General features: G+C 44.0%; 1 protein-coding gene across 2 annotated transcripts; it reads right to left on the bottom strand.

Moving 5' to 3' along the window:
* Positions 1-948: 948 nt before the first annotated feature.
* LOC131709352 (sorting nexin-32-like) lies at positions 949-16549 on the bottom strand. Of its 2 annotated transcripts, XM_059011793.1 has the most exons (13): positions 16391-16549; positions 12164-12268; positions 11007-11117; positions 10633-10754; positions 8920-9043; positions 8169-8273; positions 6108-6213; positions 4153-4228; positions 4021-4060; positions 3362-3448; positions 2981-3140; positions 2701-2786; positions 949-1837 (listed from the first exon to the last, which is right to left on the bottom strand). In XM_059011793.1, the coding sequence occupies exons 1-13, from the start codon at positions 16430-16432 to the stop codon at positions 1784-1786; spliced, it is 1218 nt and encodes a 405-aa protein (XP_058867776.1). In that variant the 5' UTR covers positions 16433-16549; the 3' UTR covers positions 949-1783. The 2 variants fall into 2 exon arrangements, with proteins under 2 accessions (XP_058867776.1, XP_058867777.1); XM_059011794.1 differs by lacking the exon at positions 12164-12268.
* Positions 16550-17439: the final 890 nt, after the last annotated feature.

Genomic DNA, 17439 nt, shown 5'->3' with positions numbered 1-17439 from the left:
TCCGATTCAGGGAACCGGCTTTTTATAGGCTTAACCCAGCGGGCAGGTAAGGCAATTGCCAAACAGTAGCTAGAAGTAAATTAATAATTTATTTTATACCCCGTTTACAATAGCCGCTTTTTAAGCCTGCCTTGAGGCGGTTTTTAGCGCTTGCGGCTTTTGTTTTCTGTAGTGTAAACACAGCCGTCTCTAAGTGCTGTGCTCCAGAGAGGGCTGGTTTTATCCTCTCAATACAAAAGCCTTTTTAATGCACTGTAAAGCCAATAGTATAGTAAAGTGATACGTCATGTGTAGGGTGTTTCTTACGATGCAGAGAGGTCTCGCAGTTTGGGCGAGAGGACCAAACGGTACCAGGTGTGTGTGTGTGTTTGAAAAATACACCTTGTCCAAAGTGGAGCGATTTCACACTTTTCTGCATCTGCAATTTTGTGGTGATAGTTTCTGAAAAGGTTACCAGGTGGGTAGCAGTGATCCGTTTGGATGTTTCGACCACCTGGAATCAGGTGTGGGGGTTCTGTGCACACCGGATAAGACGTACTGGAATTTATGGAATAACACTTCGCTGCGATTGGTTGATTTCTGATCTGCGGTTTATTATCGAACACTTTGATTATAAAGTTAGCAAGTAAGTAATCGAAAATAAATTGTGTTACATGTGCAATTTATTTAATGCAATATATATATATATATATATGCTGTTCAAATAAATGTAGTAAATTGAAAAGACCTCCACACGCATTTGTAAACGTGTGTATTTACTAATGAAACAGGGTAGGAAACAAAAACTACATTTGAATATATTTTCTTTGAATTATCTACACCGTTTCTCCCACAGAATTATACACCGTATATGCAAAAAACCAAAAACACCAAGGTTAACATTAGAAACTCGATTCTGGTTATTAAAAAGATTTTTTAAAAATCGCCTCTTGTTATTTCACCTTCGGACTGATGGGAGGGCAGGTGTAGTCATTTGAATTATTTTTTAATTATTATGATTATATATATATAATTCAGATGGTTTTCTCCAGTGACTGGATAAGCAGGGCTTGGTGTGTGTCAGTATTTCACTTCTGGAATAGGTAACAACATGAACATACATACAACATACGCTACGTCATTACAGGCATACATACATTATACATGTGACACATCATTATATGCATACATAAATACATACATACATTATACACATGGTACGTCATTAAATGCATAACCCAGAATTGAGCAATAAAATATATATATATATATATATATATATATATATACCCTTGCATCTCTGTGTGATCGTCCCCAATGCACAGATGAGCAGCTCAGTGGTTAGGGTGCTGGGCTGCAGCGTGGAAGGCAGTGGGTTTGAGGAGCTCAGTGGTTAGGGTGCTGGGCTGCAGTGTGGAAGGCAGCAGGTTTGAGGAGCTCAGTGGTTAGGGTGCTGGGCTGCAGTGTGGAAGGCAGTGGGTTTGAGGAGCTCAGTGGTTAGGGTGCTGGGCTGCAGTGTGGAAGGCAGTGGGTTTGAGGAGCTCAGTGGTTAGGGTGCTGGGCTGCAGTGTGGAAGGCAGTGGGTTTGAGGAGCTCAGTGGTTCAAGACAGAAAGAGAAAGTGCTGGGCAGATTTAGGGGAGCACTGCAAGGCTAAGATGGATGTTAGGTGAAGTAATAAAAAGATAACAAACAATAATAACATTCATTATTACAATAATAATAATCGCCACAATTGTAACAACGAAATGGAAGACGACACAATCTCCTCGCCTCGCCTGACCGTCCCGGATGCTGTCTGGCTGTCAGTGCTCCATTTTCAGAGAGATGAGACAGTTTCGCAGCAGCAGCAAACTCGCCTGCCAAGAGACCGAGAGCAAGAGAATCAGAGGAGGACCAGAGAGCCTCAGCAATCAGCCAGGCAGGGCAGCTTGGAGGAGGCGTTTCCTTTTCCTGTCCCATGACCTGCGAGGAGGCTCGCTGGTGCAGTGATTAGAGAAAGGGGCTTGATACCAGGAGGTTCAACTCCCAGCCACTGACTCACTGTGTGTGTGTGTGTGTGTGTCTCTGTGTGTGTGTGTGTGAGTGAGTCTCAGTGTGTGTGTGTGTGTGTGTGTGTGTGTGTGACCCTGAGCAAGTCACTTCACCTCCTTGTGCTCCGCCCTTCAGATGAGATGTAAAACAAACAAGCTCCTATTGGAAGTGACTCTGCAGCAGCAGCAGTTGTTGATGAAGCATAGTTCACCCCCCTAGTCTCTGTAAGTCGCTTTGGATAAAAGCATCTGCTAAATGACTAATAATAATAATAATAATAATAATAATAATAATAATAATAATAATGTCTGCAATAAAGAGTGATTTTTATAGCGATTGCTCAGTGGTTCTAGTGCTGGGCTGCAGTGGGTTTGAGGAGCTCAGTGGCTAGAGTGGAGGACAGGGTGTTTGAGGAGCTCAGGGTTCGAGTGCTGGACTGCAGGGTGTTTGAGGAGCTCAGTGGTTCTAGTGCTGGGCTGCAGTGGGTTTGAGGAGCTCAGTGGCTAGAGTGGAGGACAGGGTGTTTGAGGAGCTCAGTGGGTAGAGTGGAGGACAGGGTGTTTGAGGAGCTCAGTGGGTAGAGTGGAGGACAGGGTGTTTGAGGAGCTCAGTGGGTAGAGTGGAGGGCAGGGTGTTTGAGGAGCTCAGGGTTCGAGTGCGGAGGTATTGAAGGGATCGTTGCTCATACCTTGGCGTGCTTTAGTTCCAGCTCTGTCAGTTCAATCAGGTTCTTCCTGAAGGCAGACACCCTCCTCACCTTGAAATCCATTAGCTCTGGAACAGAAAACACGAGAAACGCGGCTCTGAACTCTCAGCCTCCCAGTCCCATGGAATTGGGAGTGCTGGTGAGAAATAAGACAATGGATGGGAGAGCCTTGGTTTGTTTAAATGAGAGACAGACAGGCAGGGAGGCAGGCAGTCAGGGAGGCGTAGAGAGAGAGACAGGGAGGCATCCAGACCTCCAGTACCTTGCTTGGCGGATCCGGAGAGCTTCTCGAATCTGTGACAGCAGAGCTGCTGGTGCCCCTCTGCCTGCTTCACCTCCTTGTTCTTCATGCGCGCCTTGTCCAGGACCTTATTGGCGTTCTCATAATCCGCCAGCGAGCGCACCCGGCGGTACAGCAGGTCCTGGCGAGACGGGGAGGGAGGGAGAGAGAGACACAGGAGGTCAGGACACCAGTGAATTTAAAAGAGCTGGCTTCAAACGTCATTTCAAAACCCCTGACTGTTTTCATAACCTCAGCAATCTGTGGGAGCAGTCCTGGGTTCTAGGTTCAGGTGTATGGGTGCTAGGTTACGGGTTCTAGATTTCTGGGTTCTAGGTTCAGTGCTAGTCCAGCAGTCCCTACCTTGGCAGCCTGTGAGTCTCTCATGTAGTATCGGAGCAGGTCTGAGAGTTTGAGATCCTTGTCCGAAGCCACTCGTCCCTCGACCTTCTACACACGAGAAAATTATTATTATTATTATTATTATTATTATTAAGTAATTTAATAGACAGCGGGAAATTTGAAATAGATACCTGCAGAGTGTTCTGCGGAGCGTCTTATGCGTTTAGCAATTTTATTAATTAGCAGCTTCTACAAATCTCAATCACGTAAACTTTATGGGTGAAGTACTTCCAATTTAATATGTCAAGCTGTGCAATGGGGAGTCTTATTTCCATCCCTGCCGACAGCGTGTACATACAAAAGTCCTGTTTCTGTGATCCCTGCAATACTACTGCCTCCCAGCAGATGGCGATGATGTCATACAAATCCTCAGAAGCCTGCTCAGATAAGCACTGGCTCCCCCTGCTGTAGCGATCAGTTACTACAGGCATCTTAGTTGCCACTTTCTTTCTTTGACTGGTGCCAAACCACAGAAGCAATGGGGAGCTCTAATACATCTACAATCTACCTAGTCTGCAAGGTGCTTAAACTGTTCTGCAGGGAGAGATGAGCAGCTCTCAATAATGTGTCTTAAAAAAAAAAAAAACATCTTTTTATTGGAAAGGTTTCTGAATTCTTACCCGGAGTTTCTCAAACAGCTCTGCAAGTTTCAGAAAGTTCCTGAAAAAAAAAAAAAAAAAAATAAAACATTAATTAAAAAACTATAACTCTAATAATGCTAATAAAGTTGCGTGCTTGCGCTCCACCCTTACCTGTTGACAATGCTACTTTCCTGGGTCCCTAGGCTGCTCAACACAGATGAAATGGGGATGTAACCTTCAGCTACATCTGGAGAGGGAGGGGGAAAGACGTACAAAAATGAAAACCGTGACTTTCAACACTGCTCTGCGTGCTGGGAAAGCACAAACCTTGATGGGCTGAACGGCCTCTTGTCGCTCTCTCAAAAAAAGTTAAACTAAAATTTACTGTCTCGGGTCCCCCTTGCATAACTAACAGTCTGACTGGCGAATCACGTCGCGCGACAGTCGATCCCGGTTCAGAAAGTGGACTGACTGGTTTGGGGTGTGAATACAGGTTAGACCGTGTGTAGAAATTGGAACCCTAAAATTTAGGAGAACTTCAGGACTGCCCCTCCTCTCACTGCCTTCCGACACCCTCCTCAAGACCCCTGTTTACTCTGCGCTTGTAGACCTCCTGATCCGCCCCTCCTGCTCTGCTCTGGACTCGTCTGACCTCAGAACCACGTTACTGGATCCTCAGCTGATGCGCTACCCTTGCACGATCGCACTGCTAACATGTCACTGTGGATACAACTCGCTGTGATCCTAACTTGTCGCCTCCTGGTTCATATTGTATTCTAGTAGTGTTATTATTATACACAGCATCCTAGTTCATATTGGATTCTAGTAGTGTTATTATTATACATAGCATCCTAGTTCAGATTGGATTCTAGTAGTGTTATTATTATACACAGCATCCTAGTTCATATTGGATTCTAGTAGTGTTATTATTATACATAGCATCCTAGTTCATATTGTATTCTAGTAGTGTTATTATTATACATAGCATCCTAGTTCATATGGGATTCTAGTAGTGTTATTATTATACATAGCATCCTAGTTCATATTGGATTCTAGTAGTGTTATTATTATACATAGCATCCTAGTTCATATTGGATTCTAGTAGTGTTATTATTATACATAGCATCCTAGTTCATATTGGATTCTAGTAGTGTTATTATTATACACAGCATCCTAGTTCATATTGGATTCTAGTAGTGTTATTATTATACATAGCATCCTAGTTCAGATTGGATTCTAGTAGTGTTATTATTATACACAGCATCCTAGTTCATATTGGATTCTAGTAGTGTTATTATTATACATAGCATCCTAGTTCATATTGTATTCTAGTAGTGTTATTATTATACATAGCATCCTAGTTCATATGGGATTCTAGTAGTGTTATTATTATACATAGCATCCTAGTTCATATTGGATTCTAGTAGTGTTATTATTATACATAGCATCCTAGTTCATATTGGATTCTAGTAGTGTTATTATTATACATAGCATCCTAGTTCATATTGGATTCTAGTAGTGTTATTATTATACATAGCATCCTAGTTCATATTGGATTCTAGTAGTGTTATTATTATACATAGCATCCTAGTTCATATTGGATTCTAGTAGTGTTATTATTATACATAGCATCCTAGTTCATATTGGATTCTAGTAGTGTTATTATTATACATAGCATCCTAGTTCATATTGGATTCTAGTAGTGTTATTATTATACATAGCATCCTAGTTCATATTGGATTCTAGTAGTGTTATTATTATACACAGCATCCTAGTTCATATTGGATTCTAGTAGTGTTATTATTATACACAGCATCCTAGTTCATATTGGATTCTAGTAGTGTTATTATACATAGCATCCTAGTTCATATTGGATTCTAGTAGTGTTATTATTATACACAGCATCCTAGTTCATATTGGATTCTAGTAGTGTTATTATTATACACAGCATCCTAGTTCATATTGGATTCTAGTAGTGTTATTATTTGCACTTGCTGTAAACTACACTGTGTTTAAATATGAAGCTTGCATTGTAACCCTGCGCTGCCCTGTAACACCTGTGTGAGTCTCCTGGGATAAAGCAGGAGTCTGCCAATTAATAATAATAGCCTGTTTTTTTGACTTACTTTTGTGTGACCTGGTCATCCGGTCAGCCTTCATGCTGGCGTCCTTCACCCGGACGTGGTACTCCAGGAGGAAGGTCCTCTCGTGGTCAAAGAACTCGTCCACTTCCTGTGTCAAAGGGCAAGGGGTCAACACCTTAAGTTAAGGAAGCTGCTTTGTGTCTTGGTGGGACTGGGTTTCAGGAGACCAGGTTTCAGGTCGCTGCGTGACACACCAGGCAGGGAGACTTGGGGGTTTGATACAGCGAACCTCAAACCAGGCAGGGAGACTTGGGGGTTTGATACAGCGAACCTCAAACCAGGCAGGGAGACTTTGGGGGTTTGATACAGCGAACCTCAAACCAGGCAGGGAGACTTGGGGGTTTGATACAGCGAACCTCAAACCAGGCAGGGAGACTTGGGGGTTTGATACAGCGAACCTCAAACCAGGCAGGGAGACTTGGGGGTTTGATACAGCGAACCTCAAACCAGGCAGGGAGACTTGGGGGTTTGATACAGCGAACCTCAAACCAGGCAGGGAGACTTTGGGGGTTTGATACAGCGAACCTCAAACCAGGCAGGGAGACTTGGGGGTTTGATACAGCGAACCTCAAACCAGGCAGGGAGACTTGGGGGTTTGATACAGCGAACCTCAAACCAGGCAGGGAGTCTTGGGGGTTTGATACAGCGAACCTCAAACCAGGCAGGGAGACTTGGGGGTTTGATACAGCGAACCTCAAACCAGGCAGGGAGACTTGGGGGTTTGATACAGCGAACCTCAAACCAGGCAGGGAGACTTGGGGGTTTGATACAGCGAACCTCAAACCAGGCAGGGAGACTTGGGGGTTTGATACAGCGAACCTCAAACCAGGCAGGGAGACTTGGGGGTTTGATACAGCGAACCTCAAACCAGGTCTCCTGGAACCAGGTTTCAAGCTGCTGTTCCTGGAAAAGTGGCTCTGTGTTTCCCTCGGCTTTAGACCTACATTGAGGCAAGACAGCCGTCACTCTGCAGAGCGATCTAACACTGTGGCCAAATGTTTAGCATCACCTAGAATTTTAGGATTGAGACAATTTTAGGATTGAGACAAAAAAAAATAATATATATATATATATATATAAACATAATTTCTGTCTTATTTATCAGCATGTAATACAAGTAGGATTTCATGTTAGATTTCAAAATGTCACTTTTTTTTTCAATTTGTCAGTTTTTCATTAAGTTATCTGGGAAAACTACAAAGCGCTGGGTGTGGAATTCAATATGTTAACAAGGGAACATTATTCAGCAGCTTTCAATGGACTCTATGAAGCTGAGGGAGTTCATTCTATATAGAGGGGGTGGAATTCAATATGTTAACAAGGGAACATTATTCAGCAGCTTTCAATGGACTCTATGAAGCTGAGGGAGTTCATTCTATATAGAGGGGGTGGAATTCAATATGTTAACAAGGGAACATTATTCAGCAGCTTTCATTGGACTCTATGAAGCTGAGGGAGTTCATTCTATATAGAGGGGGTGGAATTCAATATGTTAACAAGGGAACATTATTCAGCAGCTTTCATTGGACTCTATGAAGCTGAGGGAGTTCATTCTATATAGAGGGGGTGGAATTCAATATGTTAACAAGGGAACATTTTTCAGCAGCTTTCATTGGACTCTATGAAGCTGAGGGAGTTCATTCTATATAGAGGGGGTGGAATTCAATATGTTAACAAGGGAACATTATTCAGCAGCTTTCACTGGACTCTATGAAGCTGAGGGAGTTCATTCTATATAGAGGGGGTGGAATTCAATATGTTAACAAGGGAACATTATTCAGCAGCTTTCATTGGACTCTATGAAGCTGAGGGAGTTCATTCTATATAGAGGGTGTGGAATTCAATATGTTAACAAGGGAACATTATTCAGCAGCTTTCATTGGACTTCACGAAGCAAAATTAGTTCATTCTACAGGATGCTGAACAATATAACGGATTCTGCCTTGTAAAGACAAGCAGCTGTCTTCAGCCCTGATTGGCAGCAGTCTTGGGAGCTGCTTACTGACAATCAATAATCAATAACCAATAATCAATAACGGTGACCTTTAGGCCGGACGTGCTGGCAATCAGGGCTTCGTCGGCGGTCTTCACCATGTTCTTGAAGAAGCCGCCAAAGATTTCCTTCTTGTTCTTCCCTCGTACGCTCAGCTGAGGAGACAAAACCCGCGTCTTCAAGAACCTCCACAAAAAAACAACACTAACATTTTACAGTTTTAGCAGCGACCGTTTTTTCAGGGTAAGCGTTTTAATATTCAGGAACACCTGCTGTCTAACAGCTCTACATAGATACGTGATCCGTTTGAATTTCTCTGCTTTAATAAATCAGTTTTTAAATTGTAGAATATCTTGAAGTATCTATTTTTTTAGACTGCGAAGAACTACACAGCCCTGATGATTGGGTACAGCGCTGATGAAAGCGTTTGTTTAGTTTTCTTGCAGTTTCTGAGCGAGTGATTGAATTCTCTCTTCTCCCTCTCCTCCCCCCTCCCTCTTCTCTCCCTCCCCATCCCCTTCCTCCTCTCCCCTCCTCCCCATCCCCTTCCGCCTCTCCCCTCCTCCTTCTCCCCCCTCCTCCCCTTCCCTCTCTCCCTCATCTCTCTCTCCCCCTCCTCCCCTTCCCTCTCTCCCCCTCCTCCCCTTCCTCCTCTCCCCTCCTCCCCTTCCCTCATCTCTCCCTCCCCATCCCCTTCCTCCTCTCCCCTCCTCCCCATCCCCTTCCTCCTCTCCTCTCCTCTCCTCTCCCCTCCCTTCCCTCTCCCTCTCCCTCTCCCTCTCCCTCCCCCTCCTCACTCACGTCTTGGTCGTACTCCAGGAACACGTAGAAGTTGTGGTCTCTCCTCAGTACAGGGTGCGCTGCCAGTCTCTGTAGAAACACCTCGTGCATCGCCACGGTCTTCTTAAAGATCGCCAGGTACTCCCTGAAGCACACGACACAGCCAGCAACCCAGAGAGCAGACATTAGAGCGGGGAGGGGGGGGCAAACTCCAGTCCTCAGGGAGGGGGGGGCATCTGGATTTCATTCCAACTTGAGCTCTCAATCAAATTCATTGATCTAATTATGTGTTCAAGGTCTTCTACAGTTGATGAGGATTTTTAAAAATGAGCTTGATTCGAGGAGTCTGTGAAACATTGCGAAGACCAGAGAGAAGCATTAAAATGGGTCCCGATTAATTAAATAATAATTAGAGCAATTAAGAGCTCGGGGTTGATTAAAATAATATTTGAAATAGAAGAGTCTCTCTCTCTCTCTCTAACTTGACATTAGAAAAACAGACCCATTCACAATGAACCCCATAACAACAGACCTACTAAATGGCTGTGTGGTCCAGTGGTTAAAGAAAAGGGCTTGTAACCAGGAGGTCCCCGGTTCAAATCCCACCTCAGCCACTGACTCATTGTGTGACCCTGAGCAAGTCACTTAACCTCCTTGTGCTCCGTCTTTCTGGTGAGACGTAGTTGTAAGTGACTCTGCAGCTGATGCATAGTTCACACACCCTAGTCTCTGTAAGTCGCCTTGGATAAAGGCGTCTGCTAAATAAACAAATAATAATAATAATAATAATAATAATAATAATAATAATACTAAATACAATGAGATTTGAAGCCGATCGGTCTCCATTAACTCACACAGCAACAGTACTGGGGATCTGACAGCCAGCTTATTCAAATCAGTACAGACAGTCAAAACCGCTGCACTGCACTTGTGCACCGGAGAGCTCTGTAATGAGGATCCGAGAGGAGACACGGTCCAGACAGCTTTTATTTTTTTACTTCCTGTATATATTTTAATCGCTAATTGCGAACTCAAAGTCTTTTTCTGTGTCTTTGAGACTTCTCGTCAAAATCTTTGTCGTTGAATTTCTAACTGACTCTTTCTAGCGTTCCGCAGTACAGGCAGTAGAAAAATAGTCACTCAAAAGCAGATGAATAACGCGCTGCAGGGACGGGAATAAGACTCCCGTTGCAGTGCAGTCTGATCCACTCCTGGTTTTACTGAGAGTTTAATAAGACAGACCTGAGCTTGTAGTAAAACACAGTTAAATCAAACCTGTAGTAAAACCTGGAATGGATGCAACTACTATTATTATTGAGTCATTTAGCGGAGGCTTTTATCCAAAGCGGCTTGCAGAGTAGGAGGGTGAACTCTGCTTCATCAACAACTGCTGCTGCTGCTGCTGCAGAGTCACTTCCAATAGGAGCTCGTTTGTTTTACGTCTCATCCGAAGGACGGAGCACAAGGAGGTGAAGTGACTTGCTCAGGGTCACACACACACACACAGTGAGTCAGTGGCTGAGCCGGGATTTGAACCTCCTGATATCAAGACCCCTTTTCTTTAACCACTGGATCAGCGAGCCTCTCTTCAGATGTACTCAAATGCAGTTGTGGTTGCAATCTATTACCATGTTAAATGACATTCGCAGAACAAATATTAAATAGTGATTATTTCCATAAACAGCGTGACGTTTTGGCGCCCCCTGGCGTGACGGAGTGGCCCTGCGGACTCACGCTTCCAGTTCCTGCTTCATCTTGGCGAACTCCTCGCGGGTCATCGAACCGTCGCCCTCCCCCAGCTTCTGCAGCTTCTCTCGGGACGCCTCGAAATCTGGCTTGGGGGGCGCGGGAGGGATCTGAGGGTGGGGAGGACGGGGAATGGGACAATCAGGGAAAACAAAAATGACACTTACTGTAGCTTACAAAATAATTCCATAAATCTTGTCTTTACCAGGTGAGACCCCTGACTGTTCGACTCCCCCTGCACACCACGAGGCCGTGCCTTTACCAGGGGAGACCCTCTGCGGGGAGGGGGGGGGGGGGGGGGACCTCAAACTGCTTGTAACCCCCCCCCCACATCACCCCACCCACCCCTCCCGGTGACTCACGATGATCCCGGCGTAGTCCTCGTTCTCCAGGTAAGTGTCGTGAAGCCAGATGAATTCCTCGTGCTGTCTGACCACGGAGAACTCCGCTCTCTTGAAGCGAGGCAGGCTAGTCTGAGGAACAAGACAAGCAGGAGACACAGCTAGCGAGACTGCATCACCCCAGCAGCGTGCAAATCTGATCAGAAGCCTGGCATCTCTAAATAATAAATAAATAAATAATTTATTTCTTAGCAGACGCCCTTATCCAGGGCGACTTACAAGATATCACATTATTTTTACATACAATTACACATTTGTACAGTTGGGTTTTTACTGGAGCAATCTAGGTAAAGTACCTTGCTCAAGGGTACAGCAGCAGTGTCCCCCACCTGGGATTGAACCCACGACCCTCCGGTCAAGAGTCCAGGTCCCTAACCACTACTCCACACTGCTGCTGTTACCTATACACTGTGGCTAATCAAGCTGGTAGCAGTAAAACCTGGAATGGGTGAAACTGCTATGCAACAGGAGTCTTATTCCCATACCTGATATCTAAGGGTTTGGTTTGACCAAACTAGACTAGGATATTTTTTTTTGTGATAATCCCAGGATGGCCTGATGATTCACTGGCACTGTCCAAACTCCCCCTCAGCAGATTATCAGCGCTGGTGGGATTGAATTAGGGATCCAAGATGGGGCGTTCCTGAAAGCAGCTAGACGAGCAGAAAACTAGGCGAGGCTGTGTTGGTATAGGGGCAGCGCTATACGAACGACGTTACGTTAACCTGCTGAACGACGTTACGTTAACACACCAAACGATTACACAGAGCTGCGCAGCTGTCCAGGTGCTGAACTGAAAAGCCGAAGTGAAATACCGCTGGTATTTGCGAGATCATTTTGTAGTTTTTTTTTAGTACATGATGTTCGATAAAAGATCTAAATTATGTTCGTGCAGTTTTATTTTTTAATTATGTCTCAATCCTAAAATCCTACGTGATGCTAAAGTGTTATACAAAAAAACAGCCTTGTGCTGCATCAGACTATCACAACCGTTTCAAATCCCATTACAAATGTATTTTTTTTCAACCTCTGGATCCTCTTCTGAGAAAAAGTGTCATGAAGCCTGGTTAATGATAATCAGCTGAGCGGTCAGTCGGTCGGTCGGTCAGTCATGTTACCTTGGTGTGGACGGTGAACTTGACCTTGTCCCGCTCGCTGACCGCGTCCGAAATCTCCACCTGGAGCAAGGAGTCATGGTGGAGATCCACAGAGACTGACCGAGACTGAGAGAGAGAGAGAGAGAGAGAGAGGGAGAGAGAGAGAGGGTGAGGTCAGATAGACGGCCGTACTAACAAGTGTGGTCACTTTAAAAAGAAAACGGATAACGACACAGAACGTCTGTACAGCGCTGAAACACGACGTTTAAAAAAAACAACTGTACTGCTGAACCTCGTCTTCTTTAATATCAGCATCACAGGGGTATCCGTGGATTATAAAAAATAACAGACGGGCCTCTTCAGCGAGTCGCAGGAAAACAATTCCATCTCGGGGTTCTGTGACAGTTTAGAAACTCCGCCTTCGCTCTCGTAGTTTATGATGTCACAGAAACCCTTGATGGAATTATTTTCCTGTAACTCACTGAAGCCCATCTATTATTCATTCATTCATTCATTCATTCATTCTCTCTCTCTCTCTCTCTCTCTCTCTCTCTCTCTCTCTCTCTCTCTCTCTCTCTCTCTCTCATCTTCCACTTCCAAGGCTTATTTTAATTTAATTTTTTTTTAAATGGGAGGTTTCTGGATTCTCACACTGATAACAGTCCGAGTGGGTTTAGCAAGACACCCAATTCAACCTGCTTTCTATCTTCACACAGCATGACCTACTTCTCACAGCGGCCAGCCTGTGTGCCTGGTACACTGTCTCAAGCATGCTTTCACTGCATCACCCCCAGCCTGTGTGCCTGGTACACTGTCTCAAGCATGCTTTCACTGCATCACCCCCAGCCTGTGTGCCTGGTACACTGTCTCAAGCATGCTTTCACTGCATCACCCCCAGCCTGTGTGCCTGGTACACTGTCTCAAGCATGCTTTCACTGCATCACACCCAGCCTGTGTGCCTGGTACACTGTCTCAAGCATGCTTTCACTGCATCACCCCCAGCCTGTGTGCCTGGTACACTGTCTCAAGCATGCTTTCACTGCATCACTCCCAGCCTGTGTGCCTGGTACACTGTCTCAAGCATGCTTTCACTGCATCACCCCCAGCCTGTGTGCCTGGTACACTGTCTCAAGCATGCTTTCACTGCATCACCCCCAGCCTGTGTGCCTGGTACACTGTCTCAAGCATGCTTTCACTGCATCACCCCCAGCCTGTGTGCCTGGTACACTGTCTCAAGCATGCTTTCACTGCATCACCCCCAGCCTGTGTGCCTGGTACACTGTCTCAAGCATGCTTTCACTGCATCACCCCCAGCCTGTGTGCCTGGTACACTGTCTCAAGCATGCTTTCACTGCATCACCCCCAGCCTGTGTGCCTGGTACACTGTCTCAAGCATGCTTTCACTGCATCACCCCCAGCCTGTGTGCCTGGTACACTGTCTCAAGCATGCTTTCACTGCATCACCCCCAGCCTGTGTGCCTGGTACACTGTCTCAAGCATGCTTTCACTGCATCACCCCCAGCCTGTGTGCCTGGTACACTGTCTCAAGCATGCTTTCACTGCATCACCCCCAGCCTGTGTGCCTGGTACACTGTCTCAAGCATGCTTTCACTGCATCACCCCCAGCCTGTGTGCCTGGTACACTGTCTCAAGCATGCTTTCACTGCATCACCCCCAGCCTGTGTGCCTGGTACACTGTCTCAAGCATGCTTTCACTGCATCACCCCCAGCCTGTGTGCCTGGTACACTGTCTCAAGCATGCTTTCACTGCATCACCCCCAGCCTGTGTGCCTGGTACACTGTCTAAAGCATGCTTTCACTGCATCACCCCCAGCCTGTGTGCCTGGTACACTGTCTCAAGCATGCTTTCACTGCATCACACCCAGCCTGTGTGCCTGGTACACTGTCTCAAGCATGCTTTCACTGCATCACAGCTGTCTGTCTGTCTCTTCAGGGCTGGGAATCAGACTCCTATCGCACAGCAGTGTGATCCATTCCAGGTTTTACTGCTACCAGTTTGATCAGCCCCCAGTGTGTCTAGCTAACAAGCTCAGGTGTGTCTGATTATTAAACTCCCAGTGAAACCAGGACTGGGTCCCTGATGCAGAAATTGATTTGTGTATTTCGATTACAGTACGGGTAGCATTTGGGTTCGCGTCCGGTCTGTTTGACGAATTAGCTTTTATCGTGGTTAAGCCCGCCCGGGCAAAAAAACGTTTTAATATGTTTTGAATTTTCGACAGGGCAAGAAAATCAATCTGTGTCTCTCTGGAAAAGCAAAGGAAAACAAAAGCGTTTTATTAAAAATATAATAATAATAATAATAATAATAATAATAATAATAATAATAATAAACACATTTTTTTTAATTGCTCCCAAACTTAATTATTTACTGTATTTTTTAATATTATTTTCTCTCGTTTGAATTTGCTCTTACTACTGATTTTACTGTATTTCATAACTGCACTTATCTGGAATGTGATATTTTGTACTGTGATATTTTGTAAGTCGCCCTGGATAAGGGCGTCTGCTAAGAAAGAAAGAAAGAAATAAATAAATAAATAATATCGAGCCACGCAGCGGTGCTGAATCCTACGTTTACCGTACCAGGAACAGGATATGAACTCCGCCTATAGTCTATAGCCTCTCTCTCTCTCTATATAATATATATACACACACACACTCACTGTGCATTTAACTCTACTCTGTTCGTAGCTTTCTGCTAAGCTGTGTGTCCCACTGTGAACACGTACTAAGAAATAAACTACACTCAAAACGATTCCCTTTTTAACAACGAAGTAATCATCGTGCATTCTTGTAGGGTTCTCTGCAGCACTGGCCGGTTTTTGTTTGATATGGGGTGGGGGGGTTCACTATGCACAACACTGTTTGGATTCACTATGCACAACACTGTTTGGATTCATTATGCACAACACTGTTTGGATTCACTATGCACAACACTGTTTGGATTCATTATGCACAACACTGTTTGGATTCATTATGCACAACACTGTTTGGATTCATTATGCACAACACTGTTTGGATTCCTTATGCACAACACTGTTTGGTTTCATTATGCACAACACTGTTTGGATTCATTATGCACAACACTGTTTGGATTCATTATGCACAACACTGTTTGGATTCCTTATGCACAACACTGTTTGGTTTCATTATGCACAACACTGTTTGGATTCCTTATGCACAACACTGTTTGGATTCCTTATGCACAACACTGTTTGGATTCCTTATGCACAACACTGTTTGGATTCATTATGCACAACACTGTTTGGATTCACTATGCACAACACTGTTTGGATTCACTATGCACAACACTGTTTGGATTCATTATGCAAAACACTGTTTGGATTCCTTATGCACAACACTGTTTGGTTTCATTATGCACAACACTGTTTGGTTTCCTTATGCACAACACTGTTTGGTTTCCTTATGCACAACACTGTTTGGTTTCATTATGCACAACACTGTTTGGTTTCCTTATGCACAACACTGTTTGGTTTCCTTATGCACAACACTGTTTGGTTTCCTTATGCACAACACTGTTTGGTTTCCTTATGCACAACACTGTTTGGTTTCATTATGCACAACACTGTTTGGTTTCCTTATGCACAACACTGTTTGGTTTCCTTATGCACAACACTGTTTGGTTTCCTTATGCACAACACTGTTTGGTTTCCTTATGCACAACACTGTTTGGTTTCATTATGCACAACACTGTTTGGATTCATTATGCACAACACTGTTTGGATTCCTTATGCACAACACTGTTTGGTTTCCTTATGCACAACACTGTTTTTAATACAAACCATGCATTATTTTTAAAAATCCAGTAGCGTTGACTTTCAATGTCAAATCTCCGTGCACGACGTTAAGTGGTTCAACAAATGTTATTGTAAACGCGAGCTACGATCCCAAAAGTTGATGCAATTCGTTATGCAAATTTAATATATATATATGTATTGTTATGATGATAAACTATATTCACAAGTGTATCAAATAAACGTTCGCGTCCCGGCGTTTGATAGCTTTACATCGTATTTCGTATATGTTTTGTTGTTAAAACAGGTGTATAATTATTATTATTATTATTATTATTATTATTATTATTATTATTATTATTATTATTATTAACAGTGTAAGTGAGAACGGGTTAAATCATGTTTATTTTCCCATTTTAAAATAAATAATACGAAATGAAAATTAAAAACGCGGCGTCACCAGCCTTACCTTGTTATCCTCGCCCACAAACAGAGCCTGGCTTTCGTCCATTTTATTCTACCTTTTAATATATCACAGCGATCAGCCAGAATCTAAAATAATTCAAAACGTGCTTCTCTATCTGAATCGACACTGAACTCGGATTAGTCAGCTGATTCCGACCAGACCCCTTTAAAAATCACCTGACCGCTCATCACCGAGCCCGCCCACTCTCCGCGCTGATTGGCGCAAGCGAGCTGCTCTGCGTGAGCCATTGGCCAACTCTCACGTCAAACACACGGGCAGCTAGCGAGGTTTCCGCTTAAGGTGGACTGGAATCAAAGTCAACAAATGCAAAGGTTTGAAACCAGTTATTATTATCTTGCTACCTTAAAATACAAACTACATTATGTCTTCTATGAGTTAGCTATTACAATATTTTTTTTAAGGCCGACCTAAACATTCAGAAATAGCCAAGTAACAGCCAGGCTGTGTGGTCCAGTGGTTAAAAAAGTGGGCTTGCAACCATGAGGTCCTCGGTTCAAATCCCACCTCAACCACTGACTCATTGTGTGACCCTGAGCAAGTCACTTCACCTCCTTGTGCTCCGTCTTTCGGGTGAGATGTAATTGTAAGTGACTCTGCAGCTGATGCATAGTTCGCACACCCTAGTCTCTGTAAGTCGCCTTCGATAAAGGCGTCTGCTAAATAAACAAATAATAATAATTTTGTCAAACGCCTGCTTTGGTTTTACTCACTTGAGGGTCAATTTGCAATGTGGATGCTGGGATGTGTCGCCCTCTAGAGCGCAGTGAGAGAACTGCAACGTGCTGTTCAGTGCGCAATAAGCAACAGAGTGCTGTCTGTGTCTCTTAAGAAGTCACGGAGCCGCGCCAAATATAAGGCGACTTTTAAAACGAGAGTAAAATTCGCCCTGATTTCCAACCGAAAAATAAATAAATAAATAAATAAATAAATAAGAAAAAGAAGAAAAACCTGAGCACATGATGCTAGTTTCGTGTTGTTTGTATACTCTGAGTAAATTAATGGTACAACCAAAAAATATGCTTTAAAACAAA

The sequence above is a fragment of the Acipenser ruthenus genome, chromosome 43 (genome assembly GCF_902713425.1).
Source record: "Acipenser ruthenus chromosome 43, fAciRut3.2 maternal haplotype, whole genome shotgun sequence".
In the NCBI taxonomy this organism is placed as follows: domain Eukaryota; kingdom Metazoa; phylum Chordata; class Actinopteri; order Acipenseriformes; family Acipenseridae; genus Acipenser; species Acipenser ruthenus.
This window is presented reverse-complemented; position numbering and strand designations above follow the sequence as displayed.